This window comes from Urocitellus parryii, chromosome 5 (assembly GCF_045843805.1).
Source record: "Urocitellus parryii isolate mUroPar1 chromosome 5, mUroPar1.hap1, whole genome shotgun sequence".
NCBI classification, from domain to species: Eukaryota; Metazoa; Chordata; class Mammalia; order Rodentia; family Sciuridae; genus Urocitellus; species Urocitellus parryii.
This window is the reverse complement of record NC_135535.1, coordinates 179,976,740-180,000,698: the sequence shown is the minus strand read 5'-3', so window position 1 is coordinate 180,000,698 and position 23,959 is coordinate 179,976,740. Positions and strand designations below refer to the sequence as shown.

The 23,959-nt window shown below is 40.2% G+C and overlaps 1 protein-coding gene across 2 annotated transcripts in view; it reads left to right on the top strand.

Moving 5' to 3' along the window:
• The window catches only part of Aldh18a1 (aldehyde dehydrogenase 18 family member A1), a 41,372-nt gene that overhangs the window by 4,911 nt on the left and 12,502 nt on the right, over window positions 1–23,959 (top strand). The window contains exons 3-11 of one of the 2 annotated variants that reach the window (XM_026394807.2): window positions 6,472–6,686; window positions 10,387–10,536; window positions 10,627–10,731; window positions 14,067–14,225; window positions 14,623–14,713; window positions 17,503–17,627; window positions 18,979–19,123; window positions 19,808–19,881; window positions 21,628–21,721. In XM_026394807.2, the coding sequence (XP_026250592.1) occupies window positions 6,472–6,686; window positions 10,387–10,536; window positions 10,627–10,731; window positions 14,067–14,225; window positions 14,623–14,713; window positions 17,503–17,627; window positions 18,979–19,123; window positions 19,808–19,881; window positions 21,628–21,721 (1,158 nt within the window). The remainder of the gene's footprint in view (window positions 1–6,471; window positions 6,687–10,386; window positions 10,537–10,626; window positions 10,732–14,066; window positions 14,226–14,622; window positions 14,714–17,502; window positions 17,628–18,978; window positions 19,124–19,807; window positions 19,882–21,627; window positions 21,722–23,959) is intronic. The other variant, XM_026394808.2, reaches the window with a different exon arrangement.

The window sequence follows — 23,959 nt, the reverse complement described above, 5'->3', positions numbered from 1 at the left end:
ACACTATAACCATTCATCCATTAAAGGACATCTAGATTTTTATTTATGGGGGAGGGGGTACCATTTTGAATAAGGCTGCTTTGAAAATTTGTGTACAGGATTTTGTGTGAACATAGTTTTCATTTCTCTGGGATAAATGCCCAAAAGTCTGCACTTTTTGGGTGTGATGGTAGTTGGATGTTTAGTTTTACCAAAAACTGCCAAACTGTTTTTGCAGAGTAATTGAACAATGGTTACATTGTTACATTCCCACTAGTAATATATGAGGGATCCACTAACATCAAAGCTATCATCCATCCATCAAAATGGCTAAAATAACAGTGACAATATCAAATGCTGATAAAATATAAACCCAAATCTACATTTCATCAGCATTTGATATTGTCACTTTTATTTTAGCCATTTTGATGGATGGATGATGTTAGTTTTAACTTGCTTTCCCTAATGACTAGTGGTGGATATCTTTTCACATGATCATTTACCTTCTCTGTGTCTTCTTCAGTGAAATGTTTTTTCATGTCTTGCTCATTTGTAAATGGATTTTTTTGGTTTTCTCCAATTGAATTTTGAGAATTTTTTGTATCTTCTAGGTACTAGTCTTTTTTAAAAAAATTTTTTTTAGTTGTTGATGAACTTTATTGACTTTATTTTTTTATGTGGTGCTAAGGATCAAACCCAGTGCCTCATGCATGCTAGGCAAGCACGCTACCACTGAATCACAACCCTAGGTACTAGTCTTTTGTCACATATGTGGTTTATAAATATTTTGTCCCAGTTTATTAGCTTATCGTTTCATTTTCTTAACAGGGTCTTTCACAGAAGAAAGTTTATTTTGATGAGGTTCAGTTTTTCAATTTATGGATTATACTATTGGGGTCAAGTAAGTCTAAGAACACTCATATATAGGCCTAGGTTCTGAAAATTTTCTCATCTGCTTTTTCTAAAAATTTCATAGTTTCACATTCTATATTTAAGTTTGTGATCCACTTGAGTTCATTTTTGTATCAGGTATGAAGTTTAAGATCAAGGTTCATTTTTTAGCCTGCGGATATCTGGTTCTAGCATCACTTGTTTGAGGTCTCTGTTTGATGTTTTGAGATGGCTGCCTCTTTGATATCACCCAACCTGATGAGTAGTCCATCTCCAAGCCTCACTGCAAGATGACTTGCTCAGTATCATCTAGAAAATCTCAGTCTCCCATTCATATGAAGAGGAATATAAAGGTTAAAAGTTTAAAACATTAGAGCAGGCTTCCCACATGTGAAAACAGTCTGCAGTGCATACAAATTAAGTAACTTAGTGACTTAAAACAACAACTGGCTATTTAGGTCACAATTCTGTGGGTTAGCATTTTTGACTGGGCTCAGTTATCAGTGACTGTGCCGCCTCTTAGAATGGCTCAGGACTGATTGCTGGGGTCTTGGGAGGCTCCCACGGGGATGACAGGTCACCTCTGTTCCATGTCGTTTCCCACCTCCAGCAAGCTGTCCATCATCTTCACTTGATGTGTGTGGGTTCCCAAGAACATCATGTATGGACGCTACAAGGCCTCTTGAGGCTTAAGCTCAGAATTTATACTGAGCAGAACAAGTCACAGGGCCAGCCTAGACTCAAGGAGTGGGAAAGTAGATTCCACCTGTTGGTGTGAGAATCTACAAAGTATTGTGGCCACTTTTATAATCTGGTAATATTGATAAGTTACTCAATTTCTCTAGGCCAATATTGATAAGTTACTCAATTTCTCTAGGCCTCCATTTCCTTTTTTATAAAATGGGAATAAGAACAACTAATAATGTATAAGAATTCAGTGAGATGTAATGATAATATCTAATACTTTCTTATAATGCAGCTGTATTAATATTAGCTATAGATTAATATTATCATATAGCTATATTAATATTACTATGAAAGTATTAGATCTCTGTTTATGCATGAACTCGTTTCATCCCCCATAACAACCTAATAAGAAAGGTAAAGTAGCAACAAGTAAGCAGAGGGGCTGTGATTCCAACTCAGACATTCTGGCTGCAGAGCCTACGTGTGTCCTTTTTACAGCCTCTACCTGTGTATAAGCTTAATCTTGACTGCTTAGCACAGTTCATGATTTATAGTAAATGTTGATTTCAGTATTTTTGTTGTTGATATTATTCATCTTATTAGCCTCATTTATAGAAGGAGGCACATTTAAAATTTTTTATTGGTGCATTATAACGATACATAATAGTGGGATTCAATATGCCATATTCATACATGCACATATCATAATTTGATGAATCTCTTTCCCTAGTATATTTCTTCTCCCTCCCTCTGATCTACTTGTTCTACTCTAATAATCTCCCTTCTATTATTATTAATTAGTACATTATAATCATATGTATGCATATATATATATATATATAAGCAATATTTATTGTTCTATATTCATACATGGACATAGCATAATTTGGCAGATTTCATTTTCCAGTACTTCCCCATGCCCTCTCCTCCTCCTTCCCTCCTGATCCCCTTTCTCCACTCTGTTGGTCTCCATTCTATTTTCATGAGATTTTTTTTTATTCCTTTTCTTTCTCTTTCTCTCCCTCTGTCACTTTATCTCTCTCCCTCTCCAACCCAACCACTCTCTGGCTTCCATTTGAGAGAAAATATTTGACCCTGGACTTTGTGAATCTGGCTTATTTCACTTATCATCATGTTCTCCAGTTCTACCCATTTACTAGTAAATGACATATTTCATCCTCCTTTATGGCTGAGCAAAGCTCTGTTGTGTATATAGACCACATTTTCTTTATCCACACATCTGTTGATGGGTACCTGAGCTGGTGAAGGAGGCACTTTTTGATCTTGTCCCTAGATTTCTGGACCTTTATATCCAGATTTTTCTGGACCCTGAAGTCCTGTGTTCACTGAGCATGATAAGCAGACAAGCACTGGAGAAATAAGAAAGGCAAAGTGAAAAGATACATGCAGAAAAATCCAGAAGGCAGGCCAGGAAAAGAGCAATCATGGCAGGTTTCCTAACTAAGGCCTGGAAGACAACCTCACCAGTTGCTAAACATGAGGGCTCTGATGATGAAGAATTAGGGGCTTCTCGTCCCTTGGAGTATAATCCTTGATACTTCTGAAGAATTTGGATACCTATCCTCCCACCACACCATGCCACATGAAAGTATACACACACACATCCTCACCCACGCTCACTATCCCTTCAGATCAGCTAGGGAAACAGATTTTCTTTGGGACTTAGAGCCTAAAGGTTCCTTAAAAGATGAGAAAGGATGATTTCATCCAGAAGCCATGAATTTTCCTAACCAAGTCCTTCTCAGGCCTCAGTGTGAGCCTTAAAAACTATAATATGCTGTAGAACATTTTTTTAATGCCCCCCCAAAGGTAGTCAATCATGGAAGGTAAACAGTGTTCAACAGGAAACCCAAGAGGCCCTGGGTCACATGAAGCTCTCCTTGATGCTGAGACTCCCTGGACTTGACTGAGTTTTTATCTGTTTGAAACCTTGCTGATAATTGTGACCCCTTCTTGAACTTTGTCATCCTCAATCTACTGTAACCCAGTTGCTGTAGCCAGAATGACCCTTGATTGCCTGGCACCAAGCTGTGCCAACCTCCTCTGTTGATAGAGGCTGTGGGCCAGAAGTCTCCTTCGTGCTAGCCTGTCTGCTAGAGTCTGGTTGGTTTCTGCCATTTGATCACCCTGGCTGACCTGCTGGCCACACCTGTGCACCTAAGGTGCTCTAGGAGGCCTCCCCACCCATGTTTATACCCTTTCAGGACACAACAGCCCTGCGGTGGTCAGGAGAGACAAATAACCAATCGGCTTAGAACTGATAGCTGCCATAGGGGCACATGATGCTTGATGGAGCTCTGAGCTCTGCAAACACCATATCGATGATCCTAGGTCTTGACCCCAGATTCAGATCCAAAGAAGTGAAGTCTCTTCCTTCACCACCCTTCTCTCTATCAGGTTGCTGAGGCCAAACCATCGTGTATACAACTTTTATGCCTTGATAGATAGGTAAATTGTTTGATCTTTTCCCTGTCCCTTAGAATAATATTCTTTAAGACTATGACAGGTACCTATATTGATAACCTAATTTTAAGAAAAAGGTACCCTAAAAACACACTGGTCCTTTGTTTCCAGGGATGCTCCAGCAGGAAACCATAGTACATTGTGGCTCCAGCAAGGGTGCCACAGCCCTGGATCTATCCCAGAGGATCCCTACTAAGCAAGCAGCTTGTGCCAGAAACTCACCTGCAAGCCTATTGTGGAAAAAGTCAGATGGTATTTCTGGAATCCCCACAAACCTGAAATAATGACTTTAAAAAAAATCATCATTTGCAGGCTGAGGTTGTGGCTCAGTGGTAGACCACTTGCCTCACATGTGTGAGGCACTAGGTTCAGCACCACTATAAATAAATGAATAAAATAAAGGTCCATCAAAAAACTAAAATTTTTTTAAAAATCATTATTTAAGGGAAGGAAGAAAGGATTCTTTACTACTTTGTTGAAAGTGCTCTTTATTCAATTTGTGTGGAAGGAGCCTGGGGGAGAAGAAAACACGAGAATCTTCTAGGCTGTGAGAATGTGCTTCTGCCTGCTTTACTACTGTTGTTACATCCTAGAGAATGAGGGTGGAAGCGAGGATATGGTTAGGGAAGCACTTAGTGGAGGCAGAGGCAGAGAAATTTGTCTGTAAATAATGGCTGAATCAAGTGAGGATAATTACTCTGTAATGGAACAGTGGTCCAAACAGTGGCTTGGGACAATTTTTTTTTAAGTAATTCATTCAAATATTTATTTGTTGCCTATAATAATGTGTAGAAAACTTAACTCTTTGTAAGGAATTGCCTAAAGTTTAGTCCTGCCAAGAGAGAACCCATGTTGCCTATCTTGTTCTCTTCTTGCTGTCAGGGAGTTCCATAAGGGAAGATCTATTTGCTGCAGGACCCCACCCCTATCTACTGTCAGCATCTCCTCTCCTGCCCAGGCCCTGCTTTCCTGCCTAAGCACTCCTTCTGGCCAGTTAAATTAGGTGTGTGCCACGTGAAACTCACATAACAGCTCCAGCAGGATAGAAGTGCATGTCTCTGTCTTTTTCCTGAGGGGAGGCTGGCAGCCCTAAGGAAGAGGGCCGTCCAGGGTTGCCAAAGCAGCTCTGTGGAGTCATTGGGGATGTGCTTCTTTCCCCTGATTGCTTCACAGTTCTAATGTTCTCTTGTGGTCCCAAATGGATGTTTGTGATCCAACGTTCATACCCATGTGCCAAGCAGCAGGATGAATAAAGGGAAGTTCCTAGAAGTCCCACGTATCTCAGTAGCCAGAATTTAGTTACATGCTTATATAATAACTGAGGAAGAAAGACAGTCTTTAACTGGTGGCACTGTGCCCAGCTGATACATAGGGAAGTGTTAATTTGAGAAACAGGAGTTGGGCCCATGAGAAATAGGGAAGGAGTTCTTGCCTGACATTCAACTTTTCTCTTTTCTGCTTTTGGCTTTATGCAGATATCTTTTAGCAATCTTTTACAGTGTTACAAGAAAAAAAAAACAGGATAAGATTGTTTAGGAGCAGATATCCAATGGGACAGAAAGAAATTATCTGACTACAACTTTGCTCTTTCTTCAGAAGCAGTGCTTCTTTTATCATTGTCACAGGCATCAGGATTCATGCTGTCATGTCAGAGAGAAAATTGTACATGGATTAGTTATGATTTTTTTTTTATTATTCATACTGATTACCAAATCTTTAATGTCTTTTGATATTCAGACTCTCCCTCTTTTTATAATGGTGTGGTTTCTTCAGAAGCACATATTTTTCTGATTATGAAAGCAATGCATTTTTATTGCATAAATTTGAAAAACATAAGAAAGGATGAAGGAAGAAATTTTAAATCTCCCATAATCCCACCAGAAATAAAATATTAATATTTTGACTTATTTGTCCTTTTCTATACATTTAGACATATATACATGAAACCCATATATCATGAGCACTTTTAAAAAATTCTAAAAATGTTAATCTTTCTCCCCTTTTCTTTGGACATTTACTCTGCTTCTGGTTTTTCCTATCCATTCTGATGAAGAGCTTCTGACACAGCTCTTTGTTTTCACATCTCTGACTTATTCCTTAGAATAAATTTATGAACATGGAATTGCTAGATCAGAAGATTGAACCTTCTTAAGGCTTTTGTTGTATTCTACCAATGTTTTTTCGGGAAGATTGTTTCATTTATACTAGTCATCAGCAGTGTTTGCCTGTGACCTGTGTACTGAGTGTAAACTCCATACAGCACTACACTAAGAACATGCTAGATATATTTTTGGCATACTGGTTTCACTCAGTAACGATAAAGCTACTTTTTAGTGGCTCAACTGGTTAATACTACGTGCATCTTTTTCTTGAAAAATTATTCTGTGTCTTTCTTTTTGTCTTGCATTTGACTTTGTTTGGGGGCTGCAGATCGTGTCCAGCCTTCAGCCATCAGACATGTTCGTTATTGGAGCAACATCCCCTTTATCACTGTACCCCTCAGTCGTACCCATGGCAAGTCTTTTGCCCACCGCAGTGAGCTGAAGCATGCCAAGAGAATCGTGGTGAAACTCGGCAGTGCTGTGGTGACCCGAGGGGATGAGTGTGGCCTGGCACTGGGGCGCCTTGCGTCTATTGTTGAGCAGGTAATTGCCAAGGTGGAAAATTCTGCTGAACCAAAATAGGGTCTTAAAGTTGTTGGTTCCACTATAACGACTTGTCTCAAAACTCTCTTTCCCGGTGGTATAGATGCCAGCAGGAGATAGCATCCCAGGGCAAGAAAGGAGAAGTCAAGGAATAGAGTTGATGTTATGCATTTCATCCTTCAGGCTCCTTAGAGATAAGTTGCTCTGTGTGAGAGAGATTCTTAATCCTGGCTATGTGTTAGAATCATCTGAGGAGCGTGGAGGGGCCTGGGTTTCACTCCCAACCCTTTGATAAGTATCTCGAGTGGAGTGCATGCATCTGTTTTTAAAGTTTCCCAGGTGACTCTGATATATATTCAGGATTGAGAATCCCGGTGGACATGTATAAATAAATACTGAGCTTCCTTTTTTGTTTGTTTCTGTTTTGCTGGTTCGAGGTAAAAACCAGACATCCCAGAGATAAGGTAGACCTCTTCTCTAGCTGCAATGCCTCTCTGTGCTCCAAAATCATATTTTCACTTTTTAAAAAACATCTTTCCTGCTGGGCACTGTGGCACACACCTATAATCTCAGTGGCTTAGGAGACTGAGGCAGGAGGATTACTGGTTCAAAGCCAGCCTCAGCAACTTAGCAAGGTCCTAAGCAACTCAGTGAAACCCTGTCTCTAAATATAACATAAAAAAGGGCCAGGGATATGGCTCAGTGGTTAAGTGCCCCAATACAAAACAACAACAAAATCTTTCCTGAGGAATTGGTATTAGGAAACTGTGGAATTGGTATTAGGAAACTGCTAACCTAAAACCTGATGGAATTTTCTTATATTTGCTGTACCAGGAAGTTATCAAAAGTGCCATCTGGATTGAGTCCATCAGATCAGTTCATTTTAACAAATATTTATCAACAAATATCTTAGTCCATTTTATGCTGATATAACAAAATACCACATATCAGATCATTTATAATACACAAATTTATTTGGCCAGTGGTCCTGGAGGCTGGGAAATCTTAAGGTCAGGAGACAACATCTGGGAGGGCTTGTTGCTGCACTGTTTTATGGTGGAAGGGCAAAGAGAGCAAGAAATTGAACATGCCGCTTCAAGCCCTTTAATAATTGCATTAATCCATTCGTGGTGTTGGAACATTTCGTGACTCCCAACACTGTTGCATAGAGTTTCCACAGCATATGCTTTGGGGGGGGGGGGAACATTCAAGTCATAACAAGGAACTACATTGAGGCTCTGTTATGTCTCTGCCCCAGGGAAGCCAGAACCGGGACTCCCCAAACAGTTCCATAGTAGTTCAAGGCAGTAAATATCCAAATGAGTGAACCTGAATAACAGTGAGTGACAGGTCCAGAGATGGGAAAGTCAGATGAGAGTGTGGTTGTTGTTGGGGCTTCTTACAAGGCACTCAGCGTGAGCCTTGGCGGCTGGTCGAGTTTGTGCCAATGAAGGGGAAAAGTTCCACACTGCTGAATGCACAGTGTGACTGGTGTCCCTGGGGTTTTATAGCCTTGTGATTCTGGGGAAGAGAAACTCTCTAAAAGTGGATTCCAGGTGGAAGACAGAGAGGGACCAGGGAAGAGGTGAGCTTAGAAGTATGAATGGTGGGTTCTTCAAGGGAAATGGAAAATATAGGTCAGTCATTCCAATAGGCAGGGCTCTGGAGTAAGTAGGGGAGTTTGGGTTCGGTCTCAAAAGCAGATTGAAGATTTTGAGCAGAGAAGAAACTTGATGAAAATGATAAAGGTTTACTTAGGCTATCGGTTCCCCTTTTAGGGTCACCTAGGACCTCATGGAAGCACTCTAGCAATCAGGACAGTGCCTGGTATGGAGAGTCAGTTCTTTAGTCCAAATCATCCGATCATGTTAGAAGGACTCAGGAGCCAACTTAAGGTGGCTTCCATTGGCCAAAGGGGATAGTTTGAACTTCAAAAATGGTAATTTCTGTAATACAATGAAATATTTTTTAAAACTTTATACTTTAAAAATTTATTGGTCATCTTTAGAGGGTGCTAGAGAACTTACTGAATATTTTGAAAATAGGTAAGTACAGGGAAAGTCACACATGTGTCCTGCTTTTCATCAACAAACTACCTCAAGGTAACCAAATACCTGATGAAAGAGTTTCCTTTTATGAAAATATTCCAGCCCATGAATGAAAAAGAAATGGTTGGATTATAATATCAACATTTTGCAAACCCAAATGAAATAAAGGATCTTGGCAATGATCAGTAACAGCTGCTAAAGGGAGAGATACCCAGGCCTTATGTATATCCCCTTGATGTCTGTGTACACCTCAGTCCAAAGAGAATTAACTGGAAAAGGAGGGTAGGGTCTATACCTAACAGCATTCTACAAGAGCTACAGCTCAAATTTTTATTTTTATTTATTTATTTATTTTTTTGCTTTTGATACTAGGAATTGAACCCAGGGGCACTTTGCCACTGAGCCACGACCCAGCCCTTTTTATTTTTATTTTGAGACAGTGTCTAAGTTGTTGAAGCTGGCTCTAACTTAAGATTCTCAGCCTTTCAAGGCACTGGAATTACAGGCCAGCTCAGAGCTCAGTGTTAAACAATACCATATGGACACAACTAGGAAAATGTAGGCTGGGAAGTCCTAAATCGTGAGCAACTCAGTTTAATAAAAAGCTGTGAAAGGGAGAAAATGACAGAGGGGAACCTCTGAACTGAGTAAGTCAAGAGGCATTTTACCTTCCTGCAACGTATGGGCTTAATTTGCGTTTTAGTTTGAGCAAGCTAAAAAAAAAAAAGTTGGGGAAATGCGAACACTGACTATTTGATATGAAGGAATTCATTAAAATGTTTTAGATGGTGGTAATAGTTTTATATGCATTCCTTGTCTTTTGATGACTACTACAAAGACATTTACAGAAATAACATGTAGGGCCTGAAATTTTTATTAATACAGTGGTGGGAGTATAGAGACGTTATTGGAGAGTAGGAAATTGGTCATGGGAGGTAGTTATTAAAACTGAGTGGTTGGAACATGAACGTGGATAATACCATTGTTACACCGTTTGGATTAAATATGAAATTTTCTAAGATTAAAAACTTAATGTTTTAAATCATGATTTGTTCCAGCTCTCAGTGAGTTCCTGAAACAGGCAAGAAGGTTGGAGCATTAGGAGTAATGGACAAGTTCGAAGTATTGACTCTGTTGCATCTTGAGTTTTTGTGTCTTTCATGTGGTTCTATCCAAGGTAGGACACAAAGTGGCCACAACTGATTTTAGGCTGATTGCAGAGTAGGGTGAGCATCTGCTGTTGGCCTGTGCAGGGGTGACCCACAGAGATCAGATGTGCTCTAAGCATCACCTCATCTCTCCGGGTCTAGCCTTGGAATCTGAGAAGGTTCTACATTGCAGTCGCTCGCTTATCTCCTGCAGTGAGTAGGCCTTCTGCATTACAGACTCCCTGCCGATCTCATCAAGTCCTATAGATGCCAAACCTGGATACATACCAGAATCCCCTTATAATGTATCTGTCGTTTCTGTCTGTCATCTACTGACCAGAAATTCAAAGCAGCATGTAGGAATCTGATTTTAGCAAGCAACTTGTGTGGTTTTTCCAGAGCCAGGCCAGTGCATTGGGATCCACTCTCATCCACCCTCCCTGGGTATCTCGTGAAGAAAGGAGAAAGTACAGTGACTTGTGTTTTTTCCGTCCTCAATGCCAGGTATCAGTGCTGCAGAATCAGGGCCGAGAGATGATATTGGTAACCAGTGGAGCCGTAGCCTTTGGCAAGCAGCGCTTACGCCATGAGATCCTTTTGTCTCAAAGTGTGCGGCAGGCCCTCCACTCAGGGCAGAACCAGCTGAAAGAGATGGTGAGCGCTGCTTCCCCAACCTAGTAACCTGAGTCCTCAGGTCTTCTTCCCTCATTCCCAGTCACACCTTGTCTAATTCATATGTTACAGGCAATTCCAGTCTTAGAGGCACGAGCCTGTGCAGCTGCGGGTCAGAGTGGGCTGATGGCCTTGTATGAGGCCATGTTTACCCAGTACAGCATCTGTGCTGCCCAGGTAAGAGGCTGGGCTTCTCTAGGGGTGTGGGACCTGTGAGGGTAGTTCATATAAAGCTAGGGGCTTATGAGCAGGGCTCTGAAGCCAGATGTCGTGGTAGTGTGAGCTTCACCTGCTCCCACCTGCTGCTTGGCACTTCTAGACAAAGTCTTTATGTCTGTGCCTTAATTTCCTTTTCTGAAAAATGAGGGTAATATCAGTATATACTTGAGGATGTTTGGAAGGGATCATTGAGAACATAGTACATTCTCAATAAGTGTTAGTTCTTATTATCTAGAACTACTACAAATGCAAATATTTCCAAACACAGGAAAGCTGGGATACCTACACTGGCCTCTTTTACTTCAGGTGGCTTCTTTGTCACTACTTGTCTTTTTTCTTGATTCTTTATTGATGCATAATAATTGTACTTAATAGGAGAATTCATTTGAGACATATTTGTACTGGCATGTAATATGATTGAATCACTTTTATTCCCACAATCCTCCTCTCCTCCCTCTGCCTGACCATCCTGTACCCTGTTTTCCTCCCTTCTCTTTTCATAAGGTCCTTTTTTTACATTTTTCTCTCTCTAGCTTCCACATATGAGAGAAAAATAAGACTGGTTGCCTTTTATAATAGATATCTGTTAGGCATTGAAGGTAAATAAATGCTGATCATTGGTTTGTCATTTGTTCATCAAATATTGAGCACCTGTGGTACACCAAGCACTCTAATATGCATTGGGAATGCTGTGATGAACAAATCAGACATGGTTCTAGTCCTCATGGGATGTTCAGTTATTTATTAATAATATTTAAATAGTAATAATAATACTACTTTTTTCTACATTATTTCAGAAAATTTTACCTAAATTACCTGATTTTTTTTTTTCAGTTTTACCTTTAATTAACTTTACAGCTACACACTAAAGAGAAACATTTAGCAGTAGTTGCTTCACAATCAATGGGGGGAAAAAATCTTAATTCCCCAAATTATTTTCAAACTCCTATGCTGCCCGTGATCCTACTATTTATAGGAATGTTATTTTACATAGTTGATATTATTATGTATGCATTGTTTTGTTTTGCTTCTTCATTTCCTATTGCTTTTTCTGATTCTCCATCATTTTCATAGTTGTCGTCCATGTTCTGATGTTACACCAGTGTGTCCTTGAGTAAGTGATTTGAAACAGAAGGTTGTGGCCATATTCTCCCTAGTCTAATGACAGTTTTAGTTTTCTGGCTTTTGTTTCTTTGAAAAGGTGTCTTGCTATTTTGTCAGGCTAGTTTCAAATTCATGTGCTCAAGTAGTCCTCCTGCACAGCTCTCCAAGTAGGTGAGGAAATAGGTCCAGGAGCTATACTTTGAGCTATTTTATTTTTTCCCAAAATTGATGCAAGAGTTTGTTTTTGTCCTGCTTTGTTTAAAATGACAGCCTTGAAAGTCACTGAGTATCAGTTATTGCATTAATATTGAGGTGCAAGAACTCTACTCCCTCCAGTTTCTAAGCACCAGTTCCTGGGCTGCCTCACTCATGCTTTTGCCTACCCCCCCACCACACAGTCTTAGCAATTGTTGCCCTTTGCACCTTATCCTGTGGTTTCTTATTTTCTTTATTAATCCTATATTAAAGTCCATTATTAGTGCCTTTGAAGATATACAGCAAGTTAGTTCCCAGGTTAAGGCTTAAACAAGTACAATGACTTATTTTTTCTTTGTAGAAATAAAACCAGGTTACACCTCAATGATTGCCCTGGTTGAAAAGCACAGATTGTTCCTGTTGGGCCTTCTTCTACCTTTGCAGTCAGATCCCTAGCCCCTGTCTGGGATCTCACACATGTTTATTTTTTGTTGTTGATTTTTCACCAAAATGTCCAGAATGTATATGTTCAGCTTTGACCCAGTTCTGTTTCCTACACAACTAAACTTTTCTGAAAAGGAATTTATGATCTTTCCTTATAAATACCTGCTGCATTCTACCTTCCCCCAAGCAATCTCACCCCACCCCAACCCCACTATCCCCAGTGGTGAGAGGATTGACTCCCGGGCCTCACACACACTAGGCAGTTGCTCCATACTAAGCTTCATCCCTAGCCTTTTTTTATTTCTCACTAACTTGCTGAGACTGGCCTCAGACTTTCGGTCCTCCTGCCTCATCCTCCTGAGTTGCTTGGGTTACAGGTGTGTGTACCTAGCTTCATCACTAGTGCAAGGCCTGGCATTTCAGAGGTGCTTAGCAAATTTTTTGTCAAGTGAATGAGTAAATTGTTTCCCTTAGTCACATACCACTCATTCATTATCGCCTACACTTTACTTGTCATTGAGCTGCTGCTTTGTTGAGTTCTTTTCAGTTATCATGCCAGGCCCTGGGACCATGTGACCATTTCTGTACCCTCCTTGCTGTCTGCCTTCAACCTTTCCTACTTCATCCTGCCTTATGTAGCAAGGGCCCTCTCCCTTAAATATTAGAGGGATTGTATTAAAACATTTATTCTTGAGCCTCAGGATTTGCTACTATTTAGATTCTTGCTGTCTTCCTCATTCACCTTTCTCTCCTGATAAACATTCCCTGATATCCTTGATTCCAGCTTTCCACCATCCTGTGAGTGCCTTAAGCCGACCCTGTCCTCTGCACTGACCCTATTCCCTGCACCAAGTTGTGTCTCGCTTCTCTGTCATCATTTTTTAAAATATTTTTTTAGTTGTAGATGGACACAATATTTTTATCTTATTATTTATTTTTATGTGGTGCTGAGGATCTAACCCAGTGCCTCACATGTGCCAGGCAGGCGTTCTACCACTGAGCCACAACCCCAGCCCCTCCTCTGTCATCTTGTAACTGAAGACTCACCCCCATAAACCTCTCAAACTAATCCCACATACTCAAACACAGACTTTCTTAACTCCTGTAATGTTCTCACTTAGAGCAACATATCCTGTTCCATTTGGTCTAATACATTTTTCAGAGCTGGGTAAATGATTCATTTACTCATTCACCAATTAGGTAAATGACTGCTGTAGCTAGGCCCTAAATAAGATGTTAGGACACAGAGATATTTCAAAATTTAATGGACAATCATTACCCATCCCATATCCTCGTAGATTCATAAATGTTCCTAATTTTATAAATGGATGAGATTTTTGTAGCATCCTTAAATCTTACAGGTGATTGTAACTTCTTTTGCTCTCTAAAATATCGATTGCGCACCCTGAGGTGTGTGTTTCATTCTAATCTGTATGGTGTCCCCTACTCTTAGTACCTTTTTAAATGCCATTCCTGGGAAGTTCATCATGCTCTTCCCTGCTGCATTTTTTTTAAATGTACTTAATCCCTTTAATCTATTTAATCCTTAGATTTTAGTGACCAACTTGGATTTCCACGATGAGCAGAAACGCCGGAACCTCAATGGGACCCTTCACGAGCTCCTCCGGATGAACATCGTCCCCATTGTCAACACAAATGATGCTGTTGTCCCCCCAGCTGAACCTAACAGTGATCTTCAGGGGGTAAATGTGGGTAGAGTATTCCTAAGGGTTAAGCATGCTGAAGACACTAATGCATGCTATGCTGCATGGACTAACACTACCAGTTTGGCTTGAGCAAGATGGCAGAAGTGGGAGAGAAGCTGGCATCGCAGAGCAATAGCTGCAAAAGCCAGGGTGAGGTGCTGTAGAGACTTAGATGGTACTGTGAGCATGGCTTCTGTATTTCTGTGGCTAGAAGTCTGCATGTGTGGAAAAGGGGTCACCAGTAGGTATTGTGTTTTGCAGACAAAGGGGCCTGCAAGAGCTGTCACCTGTGTATTTGGGGTCATTGGTTTTGCCTGCCAGAGCCTTGCTGGATGCTTTTGTGAATTTCTTTTTGGACTGCATGGCTTGCTCACTCATGACTTTCCTCCTTGCATTCTAGGTTATTAGTGTTAAAGATAATGATAGCCTGGCTGCCCGTCTGGCTGTGGAAATGAAAACTGACCTGTTGATTGTTCTTTCAGATGTAGAAGGTACACAGCGATGCCATTGTCTTTTATCTGCATGTGGGAGCAATGAGTTTTCCTCCTTGTTGGAGTCCTTCTGATCTTTTTATTTTTACTATGGGCCATTATTTTCTGAGCCATATGGTCTAACAAAGGGATTTTATGACTCAAAAGAGGGTGGGCAAGTTTGGGAGATACAGTTTGAGTGCTGAAATACTATTTCCAGGTGCTTTCAGTTTCCCTTTTTTATAACAGCTTTACAGAAATGTAATTCCCATACCAAACAATTCACCTGTTTAAATTTTGCAGTTCAACACCTTCGTTATATTCACACAGTTGTGCAGTCATCACCACAATCGATTGTAGAATATATTCATTACCCCGACAAGAAACCTCACACCCATCTGCAGTCACCCCCACCTCCCCACCACTTCCTTCCACACTCTCAAGCCCTAGACAAACTCCAGTCTACTTTCTGTCTCTGAATTTATCTGTTATTAACACTCTATATAAATGGAATCTTACACTGTGTGGTCCTTTGTGAGTGGCTTCTTTCACTGAGCATAATGTTTTCAAGGTTCATTCATGTTGTAGTATCATGTTAATTAAATTTCCATCACTGTGACAAAATTCTGGAGAAAATCAACTTAAGGAAAGATTTATTTTGGCTCATAGTCTCAGAAAATTCAGTCCATGCTTGACTGCCTCTATTGCTTTTAGGCCTGTGGCAAGGGAGAACAACATGGTGGGGAACATTGGTGGAACAAAGCTATTCACTTCATTCTGATGAGGAACCAGAGTGAGGAAAGAAGGGGCCAGAGATACCTTTCAAGTGCATGCAGTGACCCTCTTTCTATAACTAGGCCCCACTTCCTAACGTTTCTGCTATCTTCTAATAGCTCATTAAATTATCAGTTCATAAGTGGACTAATTCATTCATGAGGTCAGAATTCTCAGAGGCCCCACCTCTTCACAATGCTGCATTAGGGTCCAAGCCTTCAATACATGAGCTCTGGGGGACATTTAAGATCTAAGCCTTAACAAGTATGAATTAATCAGACATAACTTTCCTAGCCTTGCATTTGAATATACAACCTGGGTAACACCACATGATATACAAACCACAAGAATAGGATCCTAATTAGAATAAGTTATGCTTCATGTGTTTGTCATATGCCAAAATACATTCTACTGTCATGTATAGCTAAAAAAAAAATCAAAAATAAAAAATTAAGTTCGAATCAGTTAAATAGTATACCCAAGTCATACAGCAAGTGTTTGGCTAAGGTCAGTTTCCAATGTAAGTCTATACTGTTGGAAAATCATTCACCCTTCTCTCCTTTACTGCCTGGAAAGGTAAAGGATGAGAGTTTATGAGGTCATTATGAACCAGTTTGAACTCAACTGTAGTAAACTGTTCTGATGCAGCTTCAAATATCTCCAGACTTACTGTTAATGAATCTAATTGATTGTCCCTCAAATGTTGATTCTTAAAATAATCTCAGAATTTTAAATATGCTGTTGGTGAGGTCAAGAGGCTGCTGCAAGGGAGAGAAAGGAGTGGGCACGATTCCAGAACAGTAGGAGCTCCTGTGTGCCTGGTTCGTTTGTCTTAGAACTGTCTAGTCTTTTTTTTTTTTTTTTTTAAAGAGAGAGTGAGAGAGGAGAGAGAGAGAGAAAGAATTTTTAATATTTATTTTTTTAGTTCTCGGCGGACACAACATCTTTGTTGGTATGTGGTGCTGAGGATCGAACCCGGGTCGCACGCATACCAGGCCAGCGCGCTACCGCTTGAGCCACATCCCCAGCCCTAGAACTGTCTAGTCTTTCCCATACTGTTACATGAACCTAACAGCCAGCCTCTCGGTCCTAGCCTGTTATCTCATAGCACTGTAGTTTTTGGAAGAACCCAGCTTGGGATCCTAAAGAGCCATGGGGTGGCAGCTGAGCTAACAGGCTGTGCAGGCCTACTCTTCTTTTTCCTATATTTGCTGCTCTTGCTTTACACTGCTTTGTTCTATGCTGGACACTGATTTCCTCACTCCCCCAGAAAGGTTGTATATATAACAGGGTTGTATTATATATCTGGGATAAACGAGGGGAGAGGTATACCATGACACAGCAAAAGCAGTGATTTAGAGTCCAAATGTCACCACATGAAGTCTCTTTTGCCCTCAGCCATGGGCACTGCCTTCCTACCCATGTCCCCCCTAGGTCCTGAGTTGACTTCGTTTTCTCTGCATCTTTTTTTTTTTCCTTCCAAGGCTAGTACTCCTTTTCAAATTGTGGGAGTTTTTAACCTGTATTGTATGTGTGTAACCTTTCACATAACTAGTTTATGTCATCTTACTCAATTACATATGGGGACATATGTTTTATGGTGATAAATCCAGAGTGAATGCTGAGAGTCATGAGCTCTCTTGCTGACTCAATCCAACCTCAAAAACTACTCACTTATAAAATGGAGAGGATAAATTAGTGCCTATTCCAGAGGGTACAATCAGAGTTAATGAGTTCCTGTTTCACATTCCTTCCTGCTTGGAAACAGTCATGTTAAATAGTGTATAGCTGCCACACTGTTTCTGAAGGAGCCCCTCTTCTTTTTCAGTTATGTCCTTGAGGTATAGCATGATAAAAATACCAATGGCAGAGGTGAAGACACTTCCTAATGGAGTCTGAGCAGGGCCAATAAATTGTGTGCCAAGGGTACAAGAAAGTACAGTAGTTTTCTAGATTAGTAGCTGGTGCTGGGAGGCCTGTCTGGGGGATACATACTTCCATCAAAGCAGTATTATTGACTCTTGTCCACTTTTTAGGCCTCTTTGACAGCCCCCCAGGGTCAGATGATGCAAAGCTCATTGATATATTTTATCCTGGAGACCAGCAGTCTGTGACATTTGGAACCAAGTCTAGAGTAGGGATGGGCGGCATGGAAGCCAAGGTAAGAATTGGGCCTTAACACTCTGTACAGCAATTGTTTTTTTTTTGTTGTTTGTTTTGGGTACCGGGGATGGAACCCAGGAACACTCCACTACTAAGCCACATTCCAAGCCCTATTCTGTATTTTATTTAGAGACAGGGTCTCACTGAGTTTCTTGGCACCTTGCTTTTTGCTAAGGCTGGCTATGAATTCATGATCCTCCTGTCTCAGCCTCCCAAGCCTCTGGGATTACAGGCGTGTACCACTGTGCCCAGCTGACAACAGCAGTTGTAAAGCTAAAACAGTACTTTTTCTTTATAATCTTAAAATTATTTGAAGGCTAATGGTTCAAATACCAGGCACATACACATAAATACGCATTTAACACTGGGAGCTGTGGCTCACACTTATATCCCAGCAACTTAGGAAGCTGAGGCAGGAAGAGCACAAATTTGAAGCCAACAGTAACAGCTTAGCAAGACCCTGCCTCAAAATTAAAAAAAATTCTTAAAAAGGGCTGAGGACGTGTCTCAGTGAAAGAGTGCCCTTGGGTTCATTACCCAGTACTACAAAAAAAAATTTTTTCATTTATCTGAATATGGATAAATAGATAATGAGTATTGTATACCTATGTTTAATCATGTCTATATGCATCTTTTTTTTATTAAGATTATATAAACATTGGGCTGGGGTTGTGGCTCAGGTAGAGCGCTTGCCTAGCATGTGTGAGTCACTGGGTTCAATCCTTAACACCACATAAAATAAAAAATAAAGATATTATGTTCACCTATAACTAAAAAATAATAAAACAAAAGATTATATAAACAGTGTGTTCATATTGTAAACTCCTTGAAGGCAAGGCCTATATAATTGTCACAATTCATAAATCTTCTACTATTATCATCTCAAATATTTTTTAATGTTATTTTTCAAAATTTTTCTCTCCCATTAACTCTTCTAAGAAGTTATGCCATAAAGGCACAGCATCATATGTAGCAATGACAGAGATAAGGATAAGAGCCTGTTTGCAAAAACTAACTCTGGTCAATTTACTGGCTGTGCACTGAGCTGTTGCTAAGCTGAGGCATAAGAAGTTAAAACCCAGAAATTACCATTCCACTACCAGAGAGTCTCGAAGACAGAATGTGCCTAAAACAAAGAATAGGTTACTACTTCTTCAGACAACATGTGCCAGGACTGGGCTGGGGAGAGAACATGGGCAGCATGTGTTTCCAGAGGTTCTGAGCTATTGAAAACATTCCTGCATTTACTTAAGTTGCTCAGTGTCGAATTGTGTTTGATATATTTTTAAAGGCTTAAAGTGAATGTGGTAGGTCTGAATTTTATCTTTGACTCTAACCTGTCCCATTAGGTGAAAGCAGCCCTCTGGGCTTTGCAAGGTGGCACTTCTGTTGTTATTGCCAATGGAACCCACCCAAAGGTGTCTGGACATGTCATCACAGACATCGTGGAGGGAAAGAAAGTTGGCACCTTTTTTTCAGAAGTAAAGCCTGCAGGTAAGTAGTTCTTTATAAGGTCCTGAAGCTGGTAGATTGTAGCTAGTGACACCCCAGCTGAGATGGGACTGAAGTGTAGTCTATCACTCTAGGACTACAGATCACAAAATCATATAATCGGTGTGCTAATATTATGAAATCTGCTGCTGTTTTAAACACTTTTTGCAAAATTGGGTTTTCCTGTTTTTGTTTTTGTTTTTTTTTTTGTAAAATTCTGTCTATCCTGCCTAGTTGGCTTCCTGTTCTCTCAAAAATCACTACATTAAAGAATATACACTTCCATTTTTTCAAGAAACATGAATGCAGTGGATGTCAGGTAGTAACAAGCACTAGAGATGCAAAGATGCATAAGAATGGCATGTGCTCTCCAGTGTTCACATTGGGTAGAATTACCTTATAATCTGCACTTAAATACAAACACCTGAGAAAATAAAAAGCCAAAATGGAATTGGAAGGAACTCTAAAATACCTAAAGCATATTGTCTACCCCAGAAATATAGGCAAGTTCCTGTGTCTATACCAGAGTTACTTTGGCATATTCCTTTGCCCTTTTACTGGTCATGGTGATCCCAAATGTGAAGCAAGCACACCAGGACACCAGGCTTTCCTTCTGCATGTGATGAGCCTGAGCTGGGAAAGTGAACCAAGCTGACCGCAATCTGATGTTTGCATGTGTTCTTACAGGCCCGACTGTTGAGCAGCAGGGCGAAATGGCTCGATCTGGAGGAAGGACGTTGGCCACATTAGAACCTGAGCAGGTAGTAACCTCAGCTGATGGTTTTGTTAGTTTTTCAGAGTGAGTCTTGCTGTACTGTTTGCACAACAGTCAAGCTTGCTGACCCCTCTGTATTCCTAGTGTCCATGCAGTTTTCCAAATTGTAAGTCTGATTCAGATTCACTCTGCCTTTTTTCTTTAAATTTATTTCCCTTTTGTGTTTTGTTGGCTGAGGCCTAGGGTAGCTTTACATCAGTATGATGTTTTGATTGAAAGCATGAAAATGATGACATGGGGATGGTCACATAATAGGCAGGAAAATGTAGGAAAGTTCTCCATACCCATTCCCAGTCACCAACCTTACCTGGGAGATGGAAGCTTGAGACTGCTCCATAGTTGGCGCCCTGCCCAGTCTATAATGAATCAGGCCTGAATGAATCTCAGTAGCACACTGAGGCTGGACATGGAAAGGACATGGAAAGGCAGACAGGTACAAGCCCAGGGCCGGCTCCCTAGGACTATATTATTGAGGATGGTTTTGAGAGTGATATATGTAAGTTTCTTCTGGGAAACATGTTGACCTGAGAAAGAAGAATTTAAAATAATTACAAGTACAAAACAGAAAGCAAAGGAGGAGCCTAGCTTCTCTCTCAAACTATTTCTCTCAACTCTCAGTGATCACCACATTTGCCACATTTCCCAGTCTGGTAGGCAAAGATTGGAGTCTCTTCAAGCACCTAGGACTGGAGTTTTTCCCCTTCAACTTATTACATCAAATAACTGACAAAAAAGAAAAGCCAGCCAGGCATGGTGTTGCATGCCTATAATCCTAGTGGCTTAGGAGGCTGAGGCAAGAGGATCACAAGTTCCAGACTAGCTCCAGCAACTCAGCGAGGCCCTAAGCAACTTAGCAAGATCCTGTCTGAAAATAAACAAAAAAGGTCAGGGGCTTGGTTAAACGCCTCTGTTCAATCCCTAGTACCAAAAAAGAAAAGAAAAAAGCCAGTTATGAAAAATCACCTGGGAAGTAAACTATCTAGTGAAATTAAATCTGTAAAGGTATATCATCAGGGGCTGGGGATGTAGCTCAAGTGGTAGCGCGCTTGACTGGCATGCATGCGGCCTGGGTTTGATCCTCAGCACCACATACAAACAAAGATGTTGTGTCCGCTGAAAACAAAAATAAATATTAAAAAATTCTCTCTCTCTCTCTCTCTCTCTCTCTCTCTCTCTTTAAAAAAAAAAAGATGTATCATCAGGACTGGGGTTGCGGCTCAGTGATAGAGCACTTGGCTAGCACATGGGAGGCACTGGATTCCATCTTTAGCACCACATTAAAAAAATAAATTAAAAAAAAAGATGTATCATCAGAGTGCCTGCCCCTTTCTCATGAATAAATTCTATAATTCTTCCTGCAACCTCCTCCAACACTGGGCCATGACTCACTAATTTAATCATGAGTAGTGGTAAAAGAGTGGGCAGTAAAGGGGAAGTGAGGGCTGGGGATATAGTTCAGTTGGTAGAGTGCTTGCCTTGCATGCACAAGGCCCTGGGTTCAATTCCCAGTACCACACACTCCAAAAAAAAAAGGTAAAGGAGAGTGAGGGAAGGTTGGAAAAATGAGGGGAGCAGTGTTGGGAAATGAATGGTGGGAAGGAGGATTTCAGCCAGTGCTGACCCTGGCTTCAGGGCAAGGACAGACATTCCTAAAGAGTAGATTTAAAAACTGGTGTATGTTCTTCTTGGATTAACATATCTATTGGGTTTCTTACATTTGCCTTTCTTCTAGAGAGCAGAAATTATCCATCATCTGGCAGATCTGTTGACAGACCAGCGGGATGAGATCCTGTTGGCCAACAAAAAAGACCTAGAGGAGGCAGAGGGTAAGGAGTCATGCGAGAGGAGGGCGGGGGCAGGTATTCATTCTCCTTATTGCTGTTCTTTGTTTTACCAGTAACTCTTAGGTGTGCCTAAAAGTAAGATTGTTATAGAAGCAATTACATATTGTGCATCATTTTATGGAGGTTGTATGGCTAGAACTGGTTAGGTATTTTTCAAACTACTCTTAGTATTCCTCCCTCTTCCTCATGTATTTCAGTAAGACCCCCAAAAGGACTTTTCTGTTTTCCATAGATCACATGAGTGTGGCTTTTATGGTGATTTCAGGCCCGGATAAGGAGAATGAGAAACCTTGTGCTTTAGATGTTTAGCTAATAGCGGTTATTGAGGCCTTTGTTTATTAGCAGGTGCTGTGCTAAGGGTTTGACCAACAGAATTGCCTTTATTCTTCACAACATAATATGTCTGAAGGAGCTGCTCTTTGTCATCTCCATTTTATAGAGGAGGAATCAAAGCTCAAAGAAGCTGTCACTTTCCCAAAGCCATATGACCACCAACAGACCTGGGATTCTAACACAGATGGAGTGTACAAATAAGAGAGTCATAGAAATAGTTGGTTCAGACTCTGATGAGAGATGAGTTGTCTCTTAGTTCATTAACTAGTGTGAAGTTCTCAGAGTTGGCACCAGGTGCCATCCAGAAATGGCCCTGAGCAAGCAAGATGGCTATGCTCATGTCACAGACAGCTAAATATGTAGAGCCTGGGAGATCCTTGCTCTTCCTCTCCTTTTTCTTCTGGTCTTTTCTGCCTTAAAATAATGGGAGTTGACTTTATGGGGTTTTAAATTTCCTTTTCTCTTGAATAAGTGAATCTTCACTTAAACATCCAGATGAATGGTGTTCCCATCAAAGAAACCTTGCAGGGCTTCTCAGCCTCCCTGTCCTTCCTTTACAACACTTTTAAAGCATTGTTTCAGAATTTCCTCTAGAGATTACTTGTAGGTTTTCCAAATGTTCATAGTATTGGAAAGTCACAGAATGGATTTTAAGAAATGGAAGAAATCTTTGATAATGCCCAATTCTTTTAACTTTAACTAGTAAAGTAGTTAAGACCCACAAAGGTTAAAGCTATTGCTCAGGATCACTCAGTTTCTTGGTGGTCTTGGGCTTCTAACCCCAATAATATCTCTGGAAACACACACAGGTACACACCTGCAATCCTAGCAACTAGGGAGGCTGAGAGACAAGGATCATTTCCAGCCTGGGCAATGTAGCAAGACCCTGTCACAAAATAAAAACTAAAAAGGACTAGGAAGTAGCAGATAGTAGTTCAGTGGTAGAGTATCCCTAGGTTTAATCCCCAGCACCCCCCAACAAATTTTTAAAAAAAGAACAGAGTCCTGGGAATACATGAGCATGGTAATCCCCTTTGACTCAGTAATCCTAATTCATGGAATTGATCCTAAGAAAATATTTCAAGAGGAGAGAAGAGCTCTGTATGTAAAGATTCTTGGAGAAGGATTATTTATTACACTGAAAAATTGGAAACACCCCAAGTGTCTAATTGCATAGGCTTCATTCAGTACATTAAGCTGTATCAACTCAATGGAATATTTAGTATTGACTAAAATGATAATTTTTACAACATGGAAAACATACTGGCATTGTGAAGCAAAAAACCTAGAATGTAATGTTTAACATGTACTGTAATTAAAACTTGTTTTTAATCACATGTAAAAAAGTAAAAGAAAGTAAAGAAAATTGATTGCTATTCACAGTATAACTGATTTGTAGAATGGTTTAATTTTTTTCTTAAGGTTGGTTCCTCCTCTCCAAAGTAGAAATATTTTATTATTTTCACCTTGATGTGTGTGACTATTAAAGATAAAGGAAAATTTTTCATAAACAAACATTAACCACAGTAATTAATTTGTTATATGTGATTCCAAATGGTTTTCCCAAGCATATAAATGTGTGTATGTGTGTGTGTGTGTGTGTGTGTGTGAGAGAGAGAGAGAGAGAGAGAGAGAGAGAGAATCACACTATACATACTGTTGTATTTAAAGAAAATTCTGTGTATGAACCTACCATAATTTTAACTTTATTTTAGAAGAAAATATCTTCATTGTTTCTTTTTTTTTTAATTGGTCGTTCATAACATTACATAGTTCTTAATACATCATATTACACGGTTTGATTCAAGTGGATTATGAACTCCCGCTTTTACCCCGTATACAAATTGCTGTATCACATCAGTTACCCTTCCATTGTCTTCATTGTTT